Source organism: Astatotilapia calliptera, chromosome 8, assembly GCF_964374335.1.
Source record: "Astatotilapia calliptera chromosome 8, fAstCal68.1, whole genome shotgun sequence".
Taxonomy (NCBI): Eukaryota; Metazoa; Chordata; class Actinopteri; order Cichliformes; family Cichlidae; genus Astatotilapia; species Astatotilapia calliptera.
The window spans coordinates 8,995,741-9,022,005 of NC_137429.1; the positions used below are offsets into that span (position 1 = coordinate 8,995,741).

Here is a 26,265-nt window from a genome sequence, read left to right on the forward strand (position 1 = left end):
ACAGGATCGGTGTGAAATGTCTTAACAAACAAAAACAAAGTTCAGTTATTGTTATTCTATCTGTCTAAAGTATGTAACTGACTTAATTTTCCTGGAATGACTTAAGTGAAGGTAGTAAGGCACTGACAGGCAGTGCGCCAAACCAACACGTCTTGCTTTCCAGTCATAATTGGCAAACAGTCACAGTTGCTGTTGGTAACTAAAAGGAAACTAAAAATTAAACCGGGGTTAAAAAAAATGACTCAGTTGAAACAAAAACATGTTTTTTTATTAAATTGTCTGCTTTTAACATATGCCCGTAGTTACACATTTAGTGTGAGGAGGCTTTGGCGCAGACACTGGGAGGTCATGACTGTGAGTCAACTCCCAGCAAGTATGTTCTCTAGCACTGATTCTGATATTATTATTGACCTCACCAAATGCGTATTAAAACCCCTACTTTAGTTTTTTAATCTAGTTTTTACTTACTAAGAAAAACTAAACTAAAGGAAAGGAAAATAATAGTAAAAAAATTCCAAAGTATTGCAACCCTGCATATTAATACATTAGTTAACATTATACGGCTGTGTTTACAATGATGCACAAAGGAGGACAACATTGGATTTTTTAGAACAAAGGGCATCAGGACGCCTTGCTCTCCCTGCTCCTCCTGCACACTAATGCATTACTGTTTTGAGGGTATCATCAAAGTAACTGTAATATTTTCACCAATTTGGCAGAATAAGGTCAGCATGCCATTTTATGTTCTGAAGAGAAATGGACTGGAAACCACAGCAGCACTGTGCCCACTGGCTGTGGAGCAGCTCCCACTGAGCTCCGTTTTCCCCGAATACTGCACGTCAAAACAAGCACTGAAAACATTTTTAAGCTAATCCAGTAAGCACCTGCAGCTTGTGAAAACAGACAGTTGCCTGGAGGTGGGACAACTTTATTTTAAACTTCACTCTGAATTCAAACAAACACACAGGGAGTGTGGAAAAAGGTCATACTGGCACCAACATACCCACTGATGATGATGCTGTCATCAAACAGGTAGACTTTGATGTGCTGGACTCCGATGGTCTCGTTGAAGCGCTGGGGGACTAGCAAGCGCAGCAGCCCCCTCAAATCTGGAGTGTGGTACAGAGATACCCTCATCTGAGATGTGAAGCGCTGCAGCAGAGGTAGCAGCATGGTCCTTGAGTTAATCTTTCCTGCACGTGAAACACAAGTCACACAAATACAATCAGGATGATGAGCGGGGAGTTCTGTGCTAACCAAGTGCAGGAAACCGCTAACAACCTCGTGATCCGCGTGTGTAGTCAAGCAATACGGAGACTTTCAGGTCTGGAGACTGGCTGTTGTCCTGGGAACATTGGAGGGCTTCCTCCATACAGTCCACCTTTAAAAAAAACAAAAACAAACACACACACACACACACACACACACACACACACACACACACACACACACACACACACACACACACACACACACACACACACACACACACACACACACACACACACACAAACCCCAGTTAAAAGAATTCTGCATCAACTTAGCATGTAATTCCTTTAAGAAAGAGTTTAACATGTGATCGAGGGCTGCACAAAAAAACCCAGACTTCCCTAGGGACTGCCATGTGTCAGTTGCATGCGGTAGTTGATTCTGATTACTGTTATTTTTAGTGGTGGTTTACGGTTTCTAATCTTTAGTGAGTGTGCATTTCTCCACACTTGCTACATTTGTCTGTGTCAGGAAAGTTTTGACTACAACAGAAGCGTTGTGCTGTGACCCACACTTTTAGAACAGATGCTGTAAGGCACAGAAAATTGTTCTCCAGGGTGACTTGGTTATTGTGGCAGACACTTCAGTCAGAGACTTGAGTAATGTGCGTTTCAGTAATTCGCTGACGAAGCCTCGAGCTACTACCCTTAAAGTGTGGGATTAAGAGCGATAAGCCCATTTCCATCTAACTCAACACCTACAGAATTTTGCAAGCTTCCCATCTGCCGCTGTATTCACACAAATTACGGGAATAGTGGGAAAGTCCTCCCTGAGAAGATGTGATGATAATAAACAGGTTCACCACAGTGTGTCTTTTGTCCCGTTTCCCTCCCCTCACCCCCAACCATCACAGCAGATGGTTGTTCCTCCCCGAGCCTGGTCCTGCTGCAGACTTCTTCCTGTTAAAAGGAAGTTTTTCCTTCCCACTGTTGCCAAGTGCTTGCTCATAGGGGGCTGTCTGATTCTTGGGGTTTACTCTGTATTATTGTAGTGTCTTTACCGTACAATATAAATAAAACTGAATCACATTTTGATTGTAAATGGATTATCTTTGGATTTGCAGCTGTTTGACAGATGAAATAAGATGTTTAAGGTGTGCCTTCTTACCCAGATCTCCCATGAAAAAGATTTAAATTTAACCTCTTAGGACCTGGCATCTACATATGTGGACATCACATTTTGGGTTGTCTTGACCACAATACAAAATTTTGCTCTACAAGGGCCTGATATCCTCTTCTCAGAAACTACATAAAGGTAAAAAGATAATCCTTTGTTTTTACATTTATCAGGTCCCAATCAGCCCAAATAGCGAAGAGAAATTAAAAATGCATGCCATGAAAGCGTTTGGGTCTCAGGAGGTTAAGGAAATTTTCTGGTTAAATATATAAAACAGCCATTTTATGCAGTTCTCGAAACATCAGAAAATATTTTAACCTACTGTAAAGTCACAGAAAAAAAGAAAAAGAAAAAGGTATTCATTATGTGCCATTTACAACATTATTTTTTCCCTGGTTCAAGTTAACACTACAGGACAGGCACTAATCGAAAGTTTAACTTTTATTTAACAATGTTAAGAAATGAGGGAAGCTTTAATGTGGCTCAAAACAGCGTAACCTCTCATCATCTCTCTCATGCTGAGAGTATTTGATATGGGAAAAACCAGCTACCACAAAGAAAGGGAAATACAGCCACAATAACGACAGATTACTTACAGAGTGAAGACATTGGAAGGTGATTCTAAACACCTTTGCTGTGCAAAAAAGAAAAAAAACAACAACAACAAAAACCACTATGAGCAAGCACTTAGTGAGAGTGGGAAGGAAAAACTCCCTGTTAACAGGAAGTAACCTCCAGCACAACCAGGCTCTGAGAGGGGCGGACATCTGGCATGATAGGTTAGAGTGAGTGTAAGAAAACTGCACAGAAAAGAGTCTAATCATTAGTAAAGATTAAAGTTTATTTCTCTATTTTTTTTCTAGGATAACGGGAAATGTGCAAAATGAAAATGAAACGTCCAAACATACATGGAAGCATATAAGCCAAAAATAAATAAATAAAGGTTTGTACAATATTTGGTATGACCACCTTTATTCTTCAAAACAATGTGAACTTTATTAGTTAAGCTTTCCTTTAATTTCTTTAAGTGTTCTTCTGGAATAGTTTTCTAGTCATCTTGAAGGGCATTTAAAGCTCTTATTTTTTTCTCCTCCCCGTGTTCTCATCCTTTTTTTAATGTCATTTCCAGTGAAAGTTCCAAGATGGAGACACAGTACAAGGAAACGGGTGAATGACAATTGATTAATTCTCAGTATTTATCAAACATCAGCTCCGTTTTATTGTCCGCTTACTGAGCGTGGGAAAAAATGACTCACCCCGGCACACAAAGAGGAAACGGCTGCTCGACAGAGGACGCCACTGGTGGCGAGCGAAGTCTTTTTTGTGGCCTGCTTGGTATTTGGATCCCTACTGATATGAAACAAGCGCTGTTTTACTTCTGCTAAATTGTGCATCTGGTGCCCAAATACATTCACAATGCGTCACCCCGCAGTGTCTGTTTACATGCCAGTAAAACATTTCGCCTTTCCAGTAGAGAGCTCTTTAGGGACCACCAACACTTCCAGCTCTGGAAGTTCCTTGAGGCGTAAATCTGACAATGAGTGGGAGCTCTAAGGAAAAAACTGTTTATTTCTGTGAAGCTGAGAACCAGCATTTTGTTATCATTCTCTGCAAGACTGCCTCAAACGCCTAATACTATTAAATGTAGATTTAAAAACAAAAACAAAGAGTCCTCTATTGCGGTCAATCTTAAGCAGGCACACTTAGCCCAGGCCTGCAGACACACACCATGGAGGAGATGTTGCTCCTTTTATGTTTTTTAAGTTAACCTTAAGTTTTGTGCATGTTTCGCACAGGAAACAATTCAACCTGACAGATAAAGGAGGGGCAGCAGAGAGATGGGGGGGGGGGGGGGGGGGGTGTCTCTCTTAAAAACCTAGAAGCTTTACTGCATTTGATGACACCTGGAAAAATTTTATCTTTATGATTTGAAGACTTTTAAGAGCTAAAGGTTCCTTAAGCTTAATCCAAAATGTGCATTTTTAACATCGACTTCTGTCACAGAGGAAACCATGGCCAGGAAATAAAATAAAAAAGGAGAGTTTTTATATGTTAACAGTTGTGTTGACCAACCAGCTATCCCTCATAGTGTTATTCAGTGACCCAAAATGCACTTTTTCAAGTTTTCTCTTGTGAAAACAGATCAAATATTCAGGATACTAAAGATTGCTTCTGTTACTCTACTTCATAGACATTAAATTGCTCTATTTCTGCTGTTTAAACTTTGATATATGCCATGAAACTGATGCTCAAAGTTGGCTGCAAAAAACGTAAAAACCTGTGTTGAACAGAAACTTCTAGCTTTAGGTTGCGACACCTGGATTTGCTGTCCTTTGAGGGGCCTATAACTCGCATTGCTTCATTAAACATAATAAAATTACTGCATATTACATAAATCTGCAGATTCTGATGGGTGTCAGGTGGGGCACGCATTGATTTTTGATGGAGTAATCTATCTGTAGGCTACCGTAGCTCTATATTCGGACAAATAACCAAGATTCGTCTTTATCGATTTGTTTGCTGTCGGTTTCCAAACCACTAGATGTGATTTTCTGCATTAAAACTGTACTAATTCATATTCTATGGGATCTGGGGGATACTGGGCTAATTTTACTAGTAGGTTAAAGCTACTTGAACACAACCAAACCACTGGGAAACAAGTTCTCTGTAGTGATGAATCATGCTTCCCCATGTGGGAGTTCTGGCAGCTTGGCCAACGGTACTTGTCTGACTGCTTTGTGCACAATGTAACGTTTGGTGGAGCGGGGATCATACTGAAGACCAGCACTGGTCTGGCTGTTAGCATTGACTGTAAGAGGGTTCTGGATTCAAACCTGCCTGTGTGGCACTATGTTCTTTGCTTGTGTGTGTGTGTGGTTGTCGTCTGCCTAAGTTGTGCCCCGTTTTTTCCCCTATGACAGGGGACCCTGTATTATTTATATCTGTTTACTAGTTTGCCATCCTCTTGTCCAATGCTTGACTCTTTAATGCCTCCTATAAACAAAAAGAATAACGGGAAAGCTTATCTGCAAGTGCAAATGCATGAAGCAAAATACTCTAGCCTAAAATCTACAACTATAAGCACGCTGCATAACTTTTGCATATAGCACGTTCAAGATAAACATGCCTTGCCCTCAAATATCAGATTGTTCCCACTGGCTGCACCACAACTTAAGTAAATATGCTCTCCAGGCGTGACCGAATACCATCTAGTCTGTGCCGAGCCTGGGATCAGGGCTGCGTTGGTGTATCTAGGCTTTACGTTGAAACTGCACCTGATATTTGCATTCCTTTGTCTAAACCAAAGAACAGACTCACATTTTTGCACTGCATGCACTTCAGTTCATCGAGTCCAATTTCAAGCAAACCCAGGCTTGAAAATAAAATCGTATTGACTCACATTTCTAGTAATCCATCATCCTGTGAGGTTACAGAGTTTGGCAGCACTCACAGCTGATCCCAATGCTTTTAACTGTAATTAAGCATGCTGGCTTGTCTGTGCCTTTTTGCTGTATTTCACCCTCTCCACTGCTGCTTGTACCAGATTGAAAAAACATGAAAAAACGCCGAATACGAGCATCATTCCAGACTGTGGTTTGCTTTGGGTTAATGTTGTTATGCTAGGCTTTTCAAGCATGAAGCACAGCAGGCTGTCACATGCCAATGCTGGTCTCCTTATACCCATAAACCCTTGCATTTTGGGGTCATTCCTTGTAGTTGGTCTGGAGTACATTTTCATTCTGAACAAACCACGCAGTGGGCGTCCTGGAAGAGAAGTCTGACTCATACTTTCTGGCATCTCTGGCCAGTAATGGTATTGTTCTCACCTGCCCAGAACTAAATTCTCTAGTGTTGTGAAAACATAGAGACACACACGCACATGCTTGCGTAAATGCCACTTTTCTCACCAGCTCCTGCTCCAGCTGACCGGTTCCCAGATAGAGGGAGGCCATCACCACCCGCCTCTGTGCAGTCTTGATGCGAGCCTACGGTAAAAGGAGAGAAAAAAAAATACAAATAAGGAATCCCAACAGTGAATGTGAGTGTAAGTCTATGTGGGCGGGAGCTGATACTAGGAAATGATAACGTATTCACGGGAGTTACATTTCCTGTAGCCACATGCAGGCACCTGGCCTGGGGCACAAGGAAAGAAAGCAGTTGTAGTGCAATCATGAGACTGACAAATAAGAAAAGGAAACAGTGTTTATGGTGGGAAAAAAAAAAAATCTCCCAACTGTCAGTAATTTTAAAAAAAGAAAAGAAAAAAAAAAAACATAAGGAATTTCATGTTTTACATTTTAGTGACATTATGAAATCATTTATAGTGCTGATGGACTGGTATTTATACACACACACACACACACACACACTTTGCAGGGTTATCCTAAAGACTGAAGGATGCTGTATTGGGCTGAGATCAGGTGACTGATGGGGCCATGGAAGAATATCTAATTTCTTTGCTTTTTTGAGCACAGAATTTAGTCCAATACACCTCATTCATCCTGGTAAGTGGCCTGGTTCTACTGGAAGTCACTGGAAACATGACTATGGCAAAGTATGAATACCTTTTCCTTTCGTACTTTACTCTTCTCATCTTTCTACTATAAGTTTATCTGGGCCTCATCTGTCCAAAGGATGTCTTTCCCAGAACAGGGCAGGCTCCTTCTGATGATTTCTGGTAAAGCCTAATCTGGGCTTCCTGTTCTTGAATGCAATCAGTGGTGCGCATCTTTTTTGTAAGCCCTTTGTATTTACATTCACAAAACATCTCTTGACTCTGGCCACCTCCACAACTCGACTGACTTGAGAAGATGTTGTGAGGAAAAAAAATACTTTAATTTCTAAACAATAAAAACAACCCTTGAAGTAAAGCTGAAAGCCTGCGCTTGAATCTCATCTTGACTGTTTCTTAAAATCAGCTGTGGTGGTGTACGGAGGCAAAAACTTCAAAAACTGTATCATTGTTCAAAAACCAAAGGAGCCATCTGTGTATAAACTACCTGTTCATCACTAAATGGCAGACTCACACACTTAGTGACTACCTGCTGAACACAGTGAGCCACTAGACAGCTACAGGATCAACTTTTTCCCCCTCAGAGGCCATTAAGAGACCAAAACCAGTGAGAATATCGGGAATCTAAACATCAGCTGTCCAGAAAAACAACCCAAAATGGAAATGGAGTAGCATTTATACAGCAGTCTTCTAGTCTTACTGACCACTCAGAGCACTTAACCATACATCCATACAGTGCTATACCCCTTATTCTTTACCACCATTTTTCTAGCTCCAAGCACCAAATAACCTAATATGCATCTCTCTGCACTGAAGGAGGAAGCCAGAAAACCTGTGAGAACCCATAAAGGCAGAACATACAAACTCCACACAGACTCCTACCTGCCATGAGGCGACAGGGCTAACTGGGCTGCACCAACACGCTGCCTGAAATGAGTAATTATGCTGATCTATAACTCCTGGTTAAGTAAACAAATAATATCACATAAGTTAAGGAGTCACAAATCATTTATCCTTTCCCTGAGTGGGAATAACGTTTTCAGGGCATTCAAAGAACTTAAAATAAAAAAAATCCTCCTTCAAGTTATCATCTAGTTAGATTCCCATATAAAAGGGTTATGAGAAGATTAAAAAAAAAAAAAAAAAACAATGATAAATGTTAAGTTTGATTTTCTCAAACCCAGAATGATACCCTAAAATTCAAAAGAATCATTTACATTTTTGTAAGACACAAAAATTGTAAAACTAACATTTATTTGGTTTTGCTTAAAAAAATATTTTTTTAAATGTCAGATTTTAAAACAGGTATGATTTCTTTAAAAGGTAGACTAAACCGTAATTAAAAACAAAATTCCTTTTACCGTCTGTGGAGATTATTATTAACACTCAGGGCAGAAGAAATACCACGATGTTTTACAATTTGTGGGAAGTGTCCCTTTAAAGCACGCACATCTTAGTGAATAACAAAAAAAATCCTTAAATATTTCTGCACCTTAATGCAGCAAGATCTTCTTGCTTGTTTAAATACCAGTTAGACAACCACAAAAGTTCCTCTTTCTTTTGGCTTCTCATGCCACAAAGGTTGCGACTTGATCATTCAACTACAAGTGATAAAAACAGTCTTCTGACCGTAAATGACGAAACCGGAAAGAGTAGATTTTGTGCCAGAGGTGATCTAAAAATACTTTCAGGTGAAACCTTCCCAGCAATGAGGAAAAGTCAACATAATCACACCCATTCAACACATTCCGGTAACATCCTTTTAACATCAATAGTTTTTCTTATGCAAATATGACACGTTTGACCATTAAAATGCTTTATATTTCATGCACCGTTTTCAAACCTTCTAATATACATTTATATTTATAGAAGCACTGTGATTGCATCTGAGCTCCAAGTGATAATAAAATGAAACAGAAATTCTTCCTAAGTAGAATTAAGAGCCAATTTCTTGCATATAACAAATCTCTTATTGTTCAAGTCTAACTGTGGATTTGCATGAAGGAGGATCCTGCCTGAAAGTCACATGGGTGATGTGTAACTTGGAAGAAAATCATGTGTTTTTGTTCTTTGAAGCTTTAAATGCCCCCTTGTTCTAAGAAATATGAAAGGACTTCAATGTGGTGGCGTAGTTATTTCATTAAAAAAAACAACATCTTTTTAATAGTTGAGCTTTATTTTGATGCGTTTACTCACTGTGACTCTGCACAGTGTTTCAGTTTTGGTTTATCTATTTACTACACTGTAAAAGTCAGACTTTCTTTCAGGATTATCCTATCAGAAATACAGAAATTTCAGCATTTTAAAAGGTGTTTCAGTTATTTTATTTCATTATTTAAGAGACTGAGGCATTTAAATTTATCATTCCTCATCCACCATCGGGTAAATAATAGTCTGCAACTATCATCGAAATCTCTGCACATTTTCTTCAAAGCAGTTCCCCCTCTAAACTGTCTCAACTAAGAGCAAAGTAAACTATACTTACTGGGATGTTACCAAATACTATATAGTACAGACTGTAGCCACTGTGATGTCACCCATCGATTTGTAAAATCCTGTTTTGAAACTACAACTTCGCCATTGTGGTTGTCGCCGAGTTTGATTTTACAAGATGGAACTGGGCATCTGGAACACGAGTACCAAGTTATCAGTTAACGTGCAAGAACCGCCACCAATGCAGTTTGCTTAAGCAAATGGGATCCATAAATTGAATAGTTGCACATAACAAATACATAAACCGGATAATCAGTGCTAAGTAACAAGCACAATCTAACTCACTAAAACTGAAGTACAGACTTTGAAAGTGCTGTTAGTAAACTTCTCTGCACAGTAATCTATATTTCTTAGGGGTGCAACGATATCGATATTGAACCGTTTGATACAGTGCTTTCGGTTCGGTACGCATATGTATCAAACAATACAAAATTTTTAATTTATTTTATCAACTTTTCTTCTGACGATGCTGTCTGTGTTGACAGCTCAGTGGATCTGCGTTCGACTACTCCGCCTAAGCTGCACTGTCGAGCGCAGCGCAAGCTAGCAAGATAGAAGCTAAGCTTGTTGCAACATGGCAAATTGAATCTCCCCCACCCTCATTCAGATCTAGTCTTTGGAACTATTTTAGTCTTCATGTGACGTATGACCCTGAAGGTAAGCGCGTCATGGACAAAAGTAAAACAGTATGTCGGATGTGCCACGCAATGCTCAATTACATGGGTGAGAACTAGTGTGTTAGCGCAGTTTGCTTGTTAACGTGTTGACGCCCCACGCACGGGGCGCTCCGCGGTAGCTCGTTAACGGAGATTTGCCGTGTTGTGGTGTTAACGTCATTTCAGATTAACGCTGACAGCACTAGTGGGAACACAACGAATATGACTGCACATTTACGCCGACATCATCCTAGTGCAAAGACAAGTGGAAGCAGACAAAAACAACAAGCATGCATGCTACAAACTTCACCAGAGTCATTTAGACAGCCGTTAGCACATGATTCTCCTTATGGGGACCTGAGATGTTTAATATGCTGCTGAGAATATAGCCCAGAAGAAGCGTATAGTATAGCTTTTATTTTGGAAAGAGCCATTTCTCTGTAATAAACTCTCTTTTCCAAAGATGAGTGATTTCTCAATCAGATAGATTTATTATTTTATCCTTTTGTTGTTTCAGCAACATTACATTTAAAAAAAAAACTGTTATGTTTGAGTTAAAATATATATTTATCATTTTAATAAATAAATTAAAAAAGCATGAACATTTTTTCGAAAAAACCGAACCGAACCCTGAATTTTGTGTATCGTTGCACCCCTAATATTTCTATCTTCAATTATGTTAAAATGCTTCAAAAAGGCACCAACGCCACAAACACAGTGGAGAGTTCCTAATTAAGCTGACAATTCACTCGCAATACCAACTTTAATTTTAACAAAATGTAAAGTGACAAGTTATTTAAAATAAAGTAATCAAATGTTTATGGACGGGTAAATTTGTTATAAAAGATAGAACATTTTTGTACCAGATTGTAAACTGTTTGTTTTAGTTACAGCTGTAGTCGGGATATTCTAAGATGAGAATCGGTGGGGATCGGTTTGCTTTTGGAAACCAATTCCAGAAACCGCTTTTTGGCAATTCTATGTTAGCTTCATTTTTCAGCCGCAAAGCCTGCAACTGTGGATTTTATGTGTGAAATATACTTCCTGGACGAGTCTCAACTTCTCAGAAGTAAATAAAGTTTGGGCACAGAGCCTACTTACAGCCGTAAATAAAAAAAACTCAACTCACATATCTCGTCTTTCTCACACTATAACTGAATGGCACCATTTACTCCAGCATGTAATCCTTCGTTTAAGACTGAAAAAACATACAGTGCTGATTGGTTTGTCGCAGGAGTTACATTCTAAAAATAACCCACGACAGGTGAAACCCGCGAAGTAGCCAACTAGGGCTGTTCAATATAACGATATATATCGGATGACGATATAAAAACGTCTATGTTTCATTTTATGCTATCGTTTGTTTCGTGATGTCACAAAAACTGTTTACGGCAAAATATTTTTTCATCGTTTTGATGGTCACTGTAGTGGCTATATTCATTTCTTAAAGTTTTCTCTTTCTCTTATATTTTATATAACCACACTACTGACGGACAAGCGCCTGTTTTTATGCGTTGTGGTTAGCAACAAAGACGGTAACACCATCGAGTGTCCGCTTGTTTATGTTCCACATAAACCTTTCACAATAAAGCTCAAGATCCTGTTGAGACTTTTCAAAATAAACTGAATCACGTGAAAGAGCAGATTGTTTACGGATGAGAAGTAAAAAAGAGCCGCCAGGGCCCGATTTCAGGAAGCGGGTTTAGTGCAAACTCTGAGTAAGTATACCCTGAGTTAACGAAAACTCTGGGTTTTCGGTTTCACAAAGCGAGTTTAGATTAATTCTGAGTGAGTTACTATGACGACACACTCCGTGAAGCTAACCTGCCCCCTAGCAGGTTTACTTCAACTAACCCTGACCTTCTCCGCCTCTTTGTCAGAAACCTGACTGTAGGAAGTGTCAGACATGGCATGCCCCTTCCTTGAAGAGCCAGTAGATGTTGAAGACCAAATTCTCCGCAGAGCTCTCCGCCGGGAGAGAGTGATTAGAGCGCGTTCGGACATTTTATCATTTCCTGATGATTTCCTGTGTGAACGTTACCGTTTTTCAGCACAATCTATAATTTATTTGAATAACATCCTCAGGCCTAATATTGCTCATGTGACACATCGCGGACATGCTCTCAGTTCTGTACATATTATTTGTATTGCACTTCGGTTTTTTGCAAACGGGAGCTTTCTGTATAATATTGGTGACGCTGAGCACGTTTCCAAGGCTACCGTCTGTCGGGCAGTCAGGAATGTTACAGTTGCACTGAAACGTCTCCTGTACTCGTTTGTGGTGTTCCATAGACCCACAAGATTTATCAAAGAGGGATGCCACAAAATTGCAGGTAGCAGGATGAACGAAACTTAATTCATGATGTGGTGATATTTGAACTACTACTTAAATTTTACATTTATTTTCACGGTTCCCAGGCGTGATTGGCTGTATAGATGGCACTCACATTCCAATCATTGCTCCTTCAGTAAATGAAGGAGACTATGTGAACAGGAAGTCTTTCCACAGCATTAATGTACAGATACATAGTTCCCTGTAGCATTTCAAATTAACAAATTATTTCATTATGGTAATGGATGCTAATTTGTGTTCTCTGCACTGTGAAGATCATATGTGATGCTGCCAACATTATCACAAATATGGAAGCCAACTGCTCAGCCTCTGTGAGTGGTGGTGGTGGTGGTGGACGACCTCCACCTGTTTTTCGGGCCTCCGCTTTTTTTTCTGTTGGCTATAATGGGTCACATTTGAGCATACAGAGTAAGCAAATATGTACTTGTAATGTGCTCAGATAATTTCAATAAGTGCTTACAGAGGGGAAATTAATGTAGCCTCTAACTGCAATTGATTTACATCGGACAAACAGACCAAGCACTATGGCCCATGATACAATTACACCTTACCTGTTTGGACTATATTTTTATATTTCATTTTTACTTGCTGCCAGGAACGTTTGGGGCCTGTTGGGTTGCACCTGCGCTCACGTCACATCACAAAATAAAATGTATAAAATATAAAATAAAATAAAATATAATAAAATAACGTGTTAAATGGGTGGAAATCCCTAGATCAATGTTTAAATTAATACTCACGCATTGACTCTGTCGGCTATGTTTTGCCATGCATGCACCCTTTCTTTTGCAGCTGAGGCTGTGTTACTTTTTTTCCGCAAAATTTGCATGTTATCGGCATATGCTGCCATCAGAATTTCGGCCTCAAGTGCTGTAAAATACATTGACCGCGCCTTCTTTCCCTCCGTCTCCATGGTGACTCGCTTAATCTGTGCTCCACTAATCAGGGCTTTATGTATCCTCGTGCGCGCGTTTAACTTGGGGTTAAAGCAACTCCGCGTTGATTGAACTAATTGTTATCAGCCTTTCTGAAACCGAATATTCCGAGTTGGACAGTTCGGGGTTACTCAACCCTGAGTATCGTTTTTCACTCTGAGTTTTCTAAACCGGCTTCCTGAAATAGGGCCCAGGTGCTAAAAAATAAACCTTAGACTCAAACGTTAGAACAGGCTTTTCCCCGCAGCACGCTGTGTAATAAATAGTTACTTCTAAAAAGTTACACACGGCAGCAGAAGGAAAGATGTCGACATCTACATTTAAAACTACTGAAACTAAAAGAACCCATTTGTAGAGTGTTAAAACCAGAATAAAAAATGAACAATGTGAGCAATGTTCCCTCTAATCTGCGCGCATGCGCAATTGCGCACTGCTGGCACATCTGCGTTGCGCACAAAAAAAAAAAAATCCAACCTGAATTGAAATTAAAATTAATACTTTAACAATTCTGTTTTGCAGTGTTAGTAAGTGACAGGCTGCTCCCGTATGGGATTAGAACGATGCCACCTTATCCCATAGTCCAGCCAATAATGTGATTCACATTCGTATATACGCAGCTAATCAACGTCGTTGACAGGCTATGACAGCGTCCTTATGTGCCGACACCGGTGTTTTGGCTAGCAAAGCGGCGTGGCTGATGTGGAGTGAAGCCACGTTAATGACAACGTGTACAACCATTGGAGATGTGAGCAGGACAGACGGAACAATTGACGGGAAAAGTGTGGACTTTATACCAGTTTTTAAATTGTGTTGATAGGCCACGTAAAATCAGAGTTATGATAAAAATATATGAAATGCTTGGTTTTCTTCCTGAATACTATCGTTGTTTATATTTACTGCGGGAAGAAACGGTAAAAATGGCGTTTCATAAGGAAAACGCTGGAAAGCACTCTCCACCTGTGAGCAAAAACAAAACCAAAAAAAACCAGCCTTTCCTATTGGTGGAAAAATGTACCATGTCGACCAATCAAAAAAAATGATATGACAATATGGCCATGACCAGTTGTTTAGGAAGGAGGGAAGTTTTAGGAGTGACGGCGGTGTTTTGAGATGTGAGAGATTTGCGATGTTTAGCGCAAATCTTGTGTAGTTAGTGTGTAGTGTAGTCAATAGTTTTGTTGTGTGTGTCAGAACAATGAGGCGACTGCTGAATGTTACAGGTGTTACAGGAGTGATATATCTCCTGTTGTCAGGCCTGCAGGTATCAGGCTGTTGTTCTCCTTTATCTCATAGTGGACAGAAATAATTTTTTGGAGTGGCACAAATAATTTGTGTGGCATCAAATTTGATGCAGAACAGCTGACCTGCTCCCCTCAGGCAGGAGGCTCCGGTCCATTCGCACCAGAACCTCTCGCCATAAGAACAGTTTCTTCCCCTCTGCTGTCGGACACATGAACAATAAACGTACGACTGTTCCCACCACTAACACATGACCCTACGCTGTGTTCACTGCATCATTCCATGTTTTGGCACTGATCACCACCTGCACTCATGTATATATCTTTCTACGTAGCACTTTTAATTCTTATTTTTACTTTTATTTTTTCATGTCTATTTAAGCGCAATTTATGACAGTATGTTTGCACTGAAGCACCGCAGCAATTTCCTAATGTTGTAAACCTGCTCAACATTTGGCAATAAAACTCTTTCTGATTCTGATTCTGATTGTTCTGTAAATAGTTTGAAATGTTTATTTAGAAAATGCTTTGGCTGAATATTTAGGTAAACAGCTGCAAAAAACTTTGTTGTTTGCATAACTCAGTTACTTTTTTTGAAGAAGTAACTATATAATTAATTGCCCAACATTGGTCATTATTTACTGTATTTTGCAGACAGAGTTACAGGACTCTCTCCCAGACTACAGACGCTTTATAAAAAAAAATTAATTAATTAATTTTAAAAAGTTTTGTTTTCAAAATTGGAGTTATTTTTACTTCCAATAGTGTTAACATACTACACAGGTCATGAACAAGATTTTTTTTAAATTTTCATTGTAAGTGGGCTAAAGCACTTAAAAGTAGTCTAACATAAATGCTGTAATTTGATTATTTTAATAAACCATGTAACTTGGATGGATTTGATGCTGGCGTGACCACAGTGCACACGTCTGCTGTTGCTCACAGTGGTCCAAGGGACCGCTCAGGGAGTTTGTGTGTTTGCTCAGACACGTGAAATATTAGAGGGAACACTGAATGTGAGGTATTTAGAACTGAAACTTAAACCACATTATGGGAACACGTGAATCTGATATCATCTTCTTAAGACGGGAATTAACATGTGACCTCAAGTTTTTATTTTAGTGTTTAAAAAGTACCTTGTTTTTCCAGATTGTTTATACCAGAAAAATTATGTCTGGATGCCAGTTTCCTCCTCAAGTTCTCGTCAGCATCAACTAAAACATGTTTGAACAATTAATCATTGTCACCTGCAATGTGGACACTGCAGCAGAGTACACAGAGAAGAGTCTACTGTGATAATAACGCTTCCTTGGTTACCTTGTGGAATTTCATAGTGATACATGTATTAAAAGTCAACACACATCTATCAAGTTTCATATTGAACAGACTAGAGCTTTGTTCTCATTTTTAAAATAAATCCTGTGTAGTCAAACCAGCTAACATGCTCTGAGACAGACCTTCATTGCCTGGTAGAATTGGTCAGGTGACGTCAGAATGTGGATGTGGGAACCTGGCACCCGGAAGGCTGGTACATGCTCTGCCATCCATCGGAAGTGGCTGCAAAGACCTTCTGTTTGCTGGGCTCCGGCTGAGCTGGTGGGCCTGGAGACGCGATGAGGGGCTGGGTCGGTTTCAGCCAGAAGAGGGGCAAGAAGGAGCACGGAGGACCTGCAGGAAACACGGAAAGTAGAGCAGGAAACTCATTTCATGTTGATAATGATCTAATCAAAGCAACTAGAAAATAGTCTGATCAATTTTCTTTCAACCCCACAGGGGCGGGTTAAAACTGAAAAATAAAAAAGGCATAAAAATCAAGTTATCAAAGAACAGACGCTCCATAACAGCTTAGAGCTCTTGTATGATTTCAATTGGTGCCTCGATCAGCTGGCAGTTCAAGGCAATCCATATGACTCGAATAATAACTTATCAATAATTAATAACTCAGCTCCCATTTACACTCCACCACATTCCATTACATTTATGTCTTACAGGTGATCATCAATAGCAGAATCCCTCGAGCAAAGATTTGTAATTAGGCGGCTGCATTTGCAGTAATGTTTTTACCATAACTAAATAGATGACGTCATAATGAGAGCTGTAGTGACGTAGGGAACCTAAATCACACACAAAGTTTGTAAAGAAGTTTTAAAAAGAACAGTTTCCCACATCCAAGGATTTATCATTTCCTTTTGATGATAACCTGTAACAAACCTACTGAATATTATTTGGCTGGCAACTCATGACACCATTTTGTTTTCCATAAAAGTATATTAAACATAACATTAAATCTGCACAATTTCCCATCGCTTTCAAAGGATTATGTTAATGACCTGACGGCCATTTTACAGATAGACAGCAATTATTTGATTATTAAATAACATACAGATTTATAATTAATATAATCCATCCAAGAAGAGACGCCGAGTCTTTCCTCTCCAGCTCTTGGGCAGGGACACCAAAGTTCCCGAACCAGCCAAGAGATGTAATCCCTCAACATGTCTGCTCCAAGGCCTCCTCCTGGTAGGACATAACTGAAACAGCTCACCACCTAGTTCAATTCAATTCAATTTTATTTGTACAGCACCAAATCACAACAGTCGCCTCAAGGGGCTTTATATTGTAAGGTAGACCCTACAATAATACATACAGAGGAAAAACCCAACAATCACATGACCCCCTATGACCAAGCACTTTGGTGACAGAGAGAAGGAAAAAAATCCCTTTTAACAGGAAGAAACCTCCGCGGGGGCCATCAGTTGGGGTGAGAGACACCTAGGCATCCTAGTCAGATGCTGAGGCTAATCAGCTGCTCATGCTTGGAGATGGAGTAGGTGAGCTCCTCACCTCTTAAGTTCACTACCCAGAGCTTGTGACCTTAACTGAGGTTGGGAAAGGATCAACCAGTAAAGCGAAATTAATTAATTTACTCTTAATATATCTGTGTTTTAATAAGTACTTAAATTGAATACTATTCACTTGGGTTGTACAAAATTTTAGAAACACCTTCACCACTGTGAATATAAATTCTGCTTGCCAAAATTACAGAGGAAGTTATATTTCAAAATGAGTTAAAGATTAATTGTTCTTCTGTTAAGTGGCTGACGCAACAATCTCATCCAGCAGCTGAAACGTTCAATCATTTATCAAACTCTTCCTCTGAAGGTGGACCTTGTGGTGACTTTGTTATGCAAGCTGCTGCTTCCAGGAATGACGGTGAACTTTGAAATCATCATGAAAGTTACACAGCATGTATTTTCCATCAAGCTACAGAACGGTGTCAACATCGAGGTTATAAAATTATTTAACCCAATCTGTATTAAAAGCTTTAAAATTGCTAATCTCAGTGTAATGTTTTGTAGTCTAAAGCAAGTGACTAGTCAGCAACACTAGAAAAGTTTTGTCAATCCATTTGCATTCTTCCCTTTAAAAGTGTGTAAGAAAATCGAGCTTTACATGTGGATTTCAAGGAAAATCTACTTGTTGTGGCCCAGATTACTTGTGGAGACGATCACAGGAAGAGAATCATTTTGGAGGTATTGTCTTTTTGTGCCGTCTTTCAGCATCTCAAGTGTCAATGACGTCAGAGCTTTTGACAAGCACACAAACACACTACAGTAAAACTTCCTATAAATTAGGAATAACCAGGATGTTACACCGGAGACAAGAGAGGACATGGCACTCGATAAATGATTAATTGAAATCTAGCAGAGAATTCTGCAGCAGCACAGATGGCGGTACAAGTATAAGATCCAGGGGAGCAAAAGTTTAACAAAGAATCTTATTTTAAGCCAAAATCAGCAAATGTCTTCTTTTTTTTTTTTTAAATCAGGTTTAACTCATGATATTATACATGGAGTTATTATGTCCCAGTGGCCTTTGAAATAAAGATAATTTACATAATGCTTCAAAATAATTGCTCATTAAGTGCATAAAGTTGTTATGAAGGTGGCTGCTGAGTAGTAAGACTCACTTCTACAAGTACTCAGAGCACGCCCAAGTCCCCATTTATTAGGTACACCAGGTCAAGTCTAATTAAAGAGCACAAGAAGTTACATTTTTAATCCGTTTCAGAGAAGTGCTGAAATCACTTTTCACTGATTTCATCACTTTTGTGAAAGGGTCTTTGGGTTCTGTCACATTATACAGACAGTTATTTCTGTTAGCCTTTTTCACGGCCATAAAATATGGAGAGGAGATCATAGAAACACCTGTCAGTAAGAAGGACTGCTACTTTATTATTTAAACTGGGTCACCAATCAGCATTTTATTTTCCACAATTCTAAGGCCAAAATTTTTTTTTTTTTTTAAACAATTTAATGTTTTTAAAACATTCTCAGGGCCAAGAAAATATTTTTTTTTGTAGTGATGGCATCAAAATGTGGAATATATAAACAGAGAATATACTTAAGTATAACTTGCAGCTTGCCAAAATAAACGTTTTGGCTCAAATTCACTTCAGTTGCAGAATCATTTGAAACCGGCACAAAAGGAAACGTATCAGTGTCGGTGTTTTTTGGAAACTAGAGCTCATTTTGAAGTTGAAGCCAGCAGCTTGTTTCAAGAAGGTTGGAACAACACACAGGAAAATTTGTGTAATGTCAAAACACACCTGGTGGATCCAGGACTTACAACGATTGTGCCATACATACTGGTTTGCATTTCATCTCAGCAAAATCCCTTTTCTATACTTTTGCTACTTCATTAGAGTCCAGATTTGCTTCCAGCCAGGCTGGGGAATGACGAGTTCATTTCACATTTGTTTATTCCATTTAATCAGCTGAGTGCAAATTCCAGTTCAAGGAAATCTGCTTCACCCTCTGAAGTCTTAGGCTACGTTCACACTGCAGGTCTTAATGCTCAATTCAGATTTTTTTGATCAAATCCGATTTTTTTGTCTGCTTGTTCACACTACAAATAAAATGCGACAGCAAACGCGCTCTATTGTGAACGCTCAAAGCGGCCCGCATGCACAAAAGAAGACGTCACACACAACGCGCTCTGTTTAGACCCAGAACACACAACATTGTTTGACTGATGGCCCTTAATATAAAGACTTCGGACTTGAAAATATTGGATTTGTGCCGTTCACACTGTCATACCATGATCGGATATAGGTCGCATAGGGTCAAAAAAAAAAAAAAAAAAAAAAAAGCAGTTGTTGAGCAGAGGGACCTTGCAGGCACTGCAGTTACCAACTGCTTTACCAACTCTTTTCTAGGTGACTACAGTCTCAGCTGCCTTTAGATCACTCACAAGTTCCTCCAGAGTTGTTCTCCTTCTGGTTTCACACTGTTCTCATTATCATTGAAACTCCATGAGGTGAGATTTTGCGTGGAGCTCCAGACCTAGGAAGCTTGGCAGTTATTCTATGGTTCTTCCATTTGCCATTAATCACACCAACTATTGTCACTATCTCACCCAGCTGCTTGGCGATGGTCTTCTAGCCCATTCCAGCCTTGTGCACAATCTTGTCCCGGACATCCTTGGAAAGCTCTTTGGTCTTGGCCATGGTACAGTTTTAAATCTGGAGAAATTTGTTTCTTCTACGCACCGTTGTCTTTTACACAGGTAACAAGTTAAGAAGGCTGCCAGCTCGTTACCTGTATAAAATACACCTGGGAGCCAGAAATCTTCCTCATTGATAGGGGAGCAAATGCTTATTTCCTTCATGGAAATAAAAAATTCATTTATAACTTTTTTGAAATGCATCTTTATGGATTTTTTGGTTTTTGTTCTTTGTCTCACTGTTCAATAAACCTACCATTGAAATTATAGACTGAACTTTCTTTTGTTAGTGGGCAAACTTACAAAATCAGCAGGGGTTCAAATAAGTTTTCTGACTGTACACTTTGCACTTATTTACATTTGGTAATATATTTTATGGATGAATAAAAGTAAGTTAAAAAATGTTATTGTTATGATGTTTGGCATAACTGAAAGTACATGCAATATCAACCATCTAATCTGGTAAATTAGTAACACGACTGTGTATAAAAAAAATTTCTTTTAAAGGAGGCAGAGTCTTTGAGAGGTACTCAAAGGCCACTCTGTGAACGACTGTCTAAAAATAGCTCAATTTAGGAACAAATCAGTCAAACATGACTAATCAAAGCTAAATTTCAGGATTGACTGTAAAGCCCTTTACAACCCTTAGTAGTCTGATTTTTTGTAAATGAAAAACAAGATTGTTTTTTTCCTAATGAATCACTGACTGTTGATAAAAATCTGAGAAAACCCGTAAAACATGTGAAAAATGTCAGATGCTTATCTGATGAAAATATTGAGTATGACGGAAAATAATTCATGGCTGCTCAAATAAGAGTTGTATTCAGGAGCACGGATCTGTGGGAAGATGTAACCCTTCATGTGCTTTTTTCTTTTGTCTGCATCCTACATTCATCCCAAAGATGCGGCTCTTTTGTGCTTCTCACACAAGCATGCAGTCTGACAATGCAACCACATTAAAATAATTACAGGGTGGAGTGTTAACCTCAGGCATGCTTGCAACTCTTATCGGCTAATTGTCAGAAGTCCTGGCATTCCTTTACATTGTTTACAACCTTATATTAACCAGAATACAAATACACGGTCTTGCTTTTGGCATTTGACTTTATGTAAATAAATAATAATCAATAAAAGCTACAGAGTCACATCACAGTCACACAGAGTCTAATCATAAACACACAAGAGTGATAAAAAACATCAAGAAACATAACTTCCTCATTTCTACTCATCTTACTCCAAATTATCTCCCTCCTTTTACAGCGGTGCAAATTACGAACGTTATCAAACAGAGCACATCAAGCTCAGTGATTCAGCTCTGTTGTGTGACTCAGCTGACAGGAAGCCTTGACAGTTTTCTGTAAGTTGTAAAAAGACAGAATGGTGTGACAGAGGAAATAAAGATCACACTTTACAATTAATGTTCCAACAGCGTCATATAAAAATATCAGCTTTCAACTCATGTTAGGGGGACATAAAAGTCTACAAAAATTAAATAAAACAAAGTCAAAGTCGATTTATTTTAAAGGGCAGACATAGGAGGGGCATATAATCACCGCATGTCTTCTAAATAAAAGAATTACATAAGCCATCTGATGACTATAGGCAAGGCAAGTTTATTTGTATAGCACAATTCAACAACAAGGTGATTCAAAGTGCTTTACAGAGACATTAGAAACAAAAACAAATAAAAAGCATGGTTTAAAATTGATTAAAACAAGCAAACAAACGATGGAGTTAACTCCCTTTGATTTAACAGAATTAGAGGCTATGCTAGCAATGCAAGGCTTTAGCTGTTGACTTCAATGAACAGAGGAGCTGTTCAGTTCGTCATGTGTATGCACCGCATCTGATTTGATTTAAAGCATGTGACTTAAAAGTCCTTGTAATTTTAAAGGACTTACATCCTCATTCTTGTCAACTGATCCACAGCCTATTCATTTAGCAAACAGGAAATGCTACTTGTTATATTTTAGACCTCGTAAGATGTAAATCCAGAACTTGCAGAAGCCAAAACACTAAACGTACTGAAAGGTGAAGAGATGAGTAAGACGAAGAGCTCCGAGCACTGATGCCACAGATACTAATCCAACTTAGCGTAAATGGGACGTGGTGGGATGACCAACCACAGTTGACAGTATAAGATGGACATAGCCACTATGATGTCACTCATGGGTTTTGGGCTCCATATCTTAAACCTGGTCTAGAGCAGGGGTGTCAAACTCATTTCACATCATGGGCCACATACAGCCCACTTCTTAAGTGGGTCGGACCAGTGAAAATCCCCTTTCTGTAAGTGTAAAGACATTTAACTACACACATTCGATATAAGAAAAAGAAGTGCGATGTCAATAGCACAGCTTTTTTTTTCTACATGATAAAGAAATGCTGCTGTGGTTAACAAAGATTTGTAAAATTAGAGAAAAGGTCCTGGTAGATCATTTTCCAGATTCTCCTATAGTTACAAAACTGATTTATTCACAGATATGTTTATGTGGAACCCTTTTTAAAAAAAAAAAAAAAAAAAACCCAGACATTTCTATAGTCAATAGTCAAAAAAGGAACTTTTCGGTCATTTAAATGTTTATCTATTACTTAATTACTTTGTTGTAGTATTAACGGCCATGGGTGACATGTTTATCGGTAGGAAAAGCTGTAAAACGTATGAAAATGCAGTAAAAACTTCAAAATCTATGCTCTACTTGACATTTTTTAAAGCCGTCCAGTGGGGCAGATTGAAGTCCTTACTGGCCCCCAGGTCTTATGTTTGACACCACTGGTCGAGAGGTTGTAAGATACCAGCAAGATGAATTCAACAACTTTGACAGTATAGAAGACAGACACGGATTCCACATCACAACAGTGAAGCCAACACTGAAATGCTTTGATAAATGCTTAGCCAATGAGCACGCGGTTTCACAGCCAGATCCTCGTCACATCCAAGTGAAACTGAAGCACAAATTTATTTACAAAATGCACCAACACCATAAACTTGGCGGAGGTCCAGTTGATGCATGGGTAAAGCTTCTTACTAAAGATGCAAGCAGACAGCTGCCACTGTTGGCACACCTGTCAAAGTCAGTCACATCGCCAGCTTTAACGCTTGTGATTATGAAAAGTGACAAGTCCTGAAAAAAAAGAAAAGAATTCAAATTTAACCATAACCTGTAGGTCCTCAAGAATCCCTAAAAATGTTGAACATGCCAAACGTTTCAAATAATGAAGTCAGAGTATCCCTGTGAATGAAAAAGTCTCGAGAAGGCTTCAGAATGCCCTAAGCACTTGTTATTTTCTACTTTTAACGCTGTATTGCACCACAGCGAGAAACATCTCTCAGGTACACAACTCTGTGTGAATACAGAGCTCCACCCCTCTTGTCAAACCTTGTGTTTGTGAAGGGCAGCCAATCAGAAGAAAGGCTCTGACCCTAAAAGTATACGTGCTGAAATGGCTCGTTTTATTAAACAGGATAAACTGAGATTTAGCACCCAGACCCAGATAGGATAAATAGAGATTTTTTTATTTTTTTAAACTGTAAATCAAGTAAAGCCACTCCAGTAGAAGAATAAAAAATGAGCCCATCTATGTTTTGGTTATAATACTAGGGACTTGTTACAGCATGTGTGCACAAAGTCCAAAGTTCTAGCATTCATAAAAGAGCCATTCCCAAACTGCTGCCAAGAAAGCATGAAAGCAATATACTATGGAATGTTCGTTTTTAAATTCCACAAACTATTTCCTTCTGGGAAGCAGACTCGACCCAGGAACTACAGTTCACACCAAAAAAAAAAAGTAATGAATGTCTACACCAAGTTGTAAACCTTCAGGGTTAAAAAAAAATGAAACCAGCAGAGAAGTTGCTCTAATTTTCTAACTTCAGTCACAACAATAAATTTAAAGCCTGGCACAAAAGATGATTTGGGGGGTTGTAGTTACTCCTTCATATCACTGTACAGCTGTATCATTTTAAGGCTTAAAGTTAAAGGCATGGCTTTGATAGACAGGTGCCCTGTAGCACTTAGCTGGGTACCTGTATCTGTAAGCTGTGGAGTTTAAGCATGCCAAGCAAGCAGCATCTATAAGTGCACTTATAGATCTGGTGTTTAAATGCACTTACACATTTAATCGAACAGTATAATGTACACAAGAGTGACAAATATGCCACGCAATCGTCTTCCCCATGAGAATCCTGCAGATCCAGAGATTTATTCTAAAAACTGTACACAGGCAAGCTGCTCATCATAGCAGGATGGAAAGAAGAATGTCCCCAACTTTTTCAGTCAATGTCTTACGTCACGAAGATGACAGCCAAGTAATCAGGCTGAATTCTTCACATGGTACAATTTTCTTTTTTATCTTCTTTTGAAACCATCCCTCAAAGACTATTTATAAGCCACTAAGTCAACATGAATGACTGCTGGGACACCCTAAAACCTGTTTACCTCCCCTACAGGGAATACAGTTGTTTTTAATTTCTCAGCTTTTCCTGTTCTGTCAAGTGAAAAATGACTGAAGTGAAAAGCTCTTTTTTCTGAAGTCTAAAGACGACTCAGGCGTGTCACTCCACGTGTTGATTTGAATAGACCCCAACAGCTGCTTGAGTTTAGTTGCAGCTGTGTGCTAGCTGTCACACAACAAGACTGGAGTGAAGGTGGTTGTCAGAAAGGTGTAGTAGTTTAGTATTAGTCACACGCAACGTTACAAAACAACCACAGCACAGCCAAGGCTTGTCTTAGTTAACCTAACACCACAGGTGAAAACAGTGCTTCACCCTCTGTACTAGCGTGTGACGCAGAAGGGCGTGTGAGCCGTGGGTTGCCGACCTCTGATCTAGATAGTAACGGCTGCATGGTTACTATCTAGATGGATTTCTCAAGTCCATTTAACATGATCCATCCACTGCGGCTGAGAGAGAAGCTACAGGAAATGTAAGTAATCATGTCCACCATCTCATGGATTGCATACTACCTGACACACAGTCTGCAGTATCTGAGACTTTAGGATTTGTTGAGGTGCCATACTGGAGCTCCACAGGGAATTGTGCTTTTTCACATTGCCTTGTACACCTCAGGCTTTTCAGTAAAACTCAATATACTATGTTATTACTAATGGGAGAGAGTGGGAGCACAGAACACTAGGATATTATTTTGTGGAGTATTCTGGGAGGAATCATCTGCTTCTGAATGTGAATAAAATCACATAGACTACTGAAGGATGAGTACGGCTATACAACTCCTGTCTATCCTGTTGATGTGGTGGAGGAGTACCTGTGCGCCCGGGTTTCCACATCAATAACAAGCTGAACTGGAAGCCCAACACAGAGGCTCTAAACAAGACAGAGAAGAGCAGCAGTGGTGGGTGCCAAAAAAGAAAAAAGAAAAAGACAACATAATATTGCAATATTCCGTGTGGAAATATTGTGTCACTACAGGCACACTAGATATACTTATTTTATTAGAGGGCTAACCATTCTGCAATAACGTTAGCCAAGGAAACTTAAATGAACTGAACTGAAAAACTATCCAGCAATAGACTAATTGCAACTCTTGGTGACTAATGGTTGCCCAGAGTTTGAGGACGTTGTGCACTCATGATCACTTGCACAGGTCGCCCGATCGGATGCAACTGTCTGCAAACAGGTGCAGTGTAACCAACTGCAGTTTTTCTGACAGATTATTGAAGGTTTATAAACAACTGCCATTTATTTTTCTATTATCAAAAGCAGATTGCATGTAATTACCAAGTAGACCCCATTCAATCGCACACTGATAGCAGACTCTCTCATGCCAACATTTATGACAGGTTTTAGTGACAATGTTCATATGCTTTACAAGCTTATTTTACAGCAAAAATAACTGAAGCGAGATAACTTTATCTTACTGGATTTTGAGGACATAATTTGCTGTGTCTTGTTACTCCCAAATCTAACTAGCTAGTTCTACTTCATCACAAAGCTCAAAGCCTTTAAAGCTGGGGTCCCCAATCCCAGTCCACGAGGGCCGGTGTCCTTGCAGGTTTTAAATCTCACCCTGGGTCAACACACCCGTATCACATGAGTTCATTACCAGGCCTCTGGAGAACTTCAAAACATGTTGAGATGCAGGGAGAGCAGGGAACAGCTGGGGGACAGAGTGTCTCGAGAGTTGGAGACAGATGGAAAGGTGAAGATGCAAGGAGTAGAGGTGGTAAA

General features: G+C 39.3%; 1 protein-coding gene across 1 annotated transcript in view; it reads right to left on the reverse strand.

Annotated features, from left to right (window-relative positions):
• pgs1 (phosphatidylglycerophosphate synthase 1) overlaps positions 1-26,265 on the reverse strand; it is a 45,033-nt gene that overhangs the window by 17,014 nt on the left and 1,754 nt on the right. Inside the window, exons 2-5 of the mRNA XM_026178326.2 lie at positions 16,031-16,241; positions 6,294-6,371; positions 1,282-1,381; positions 1,004-1,193 (exon numbers count right to left, since the gene is read on the reverse strand). Coding sequence (XP_026034111.2) covers positions 1,004-1,193; positions 1,282-1,381; positions 6,294-6,371; positions 16,031-16,241 — 579 coding nt within the window. The remainder of the gene's footprint in view (positions 1-1,003; positions 1,194-1,281; positions 1,382-6,293; positions 6,372-16,030; positions 16,242-26,265) is intronic.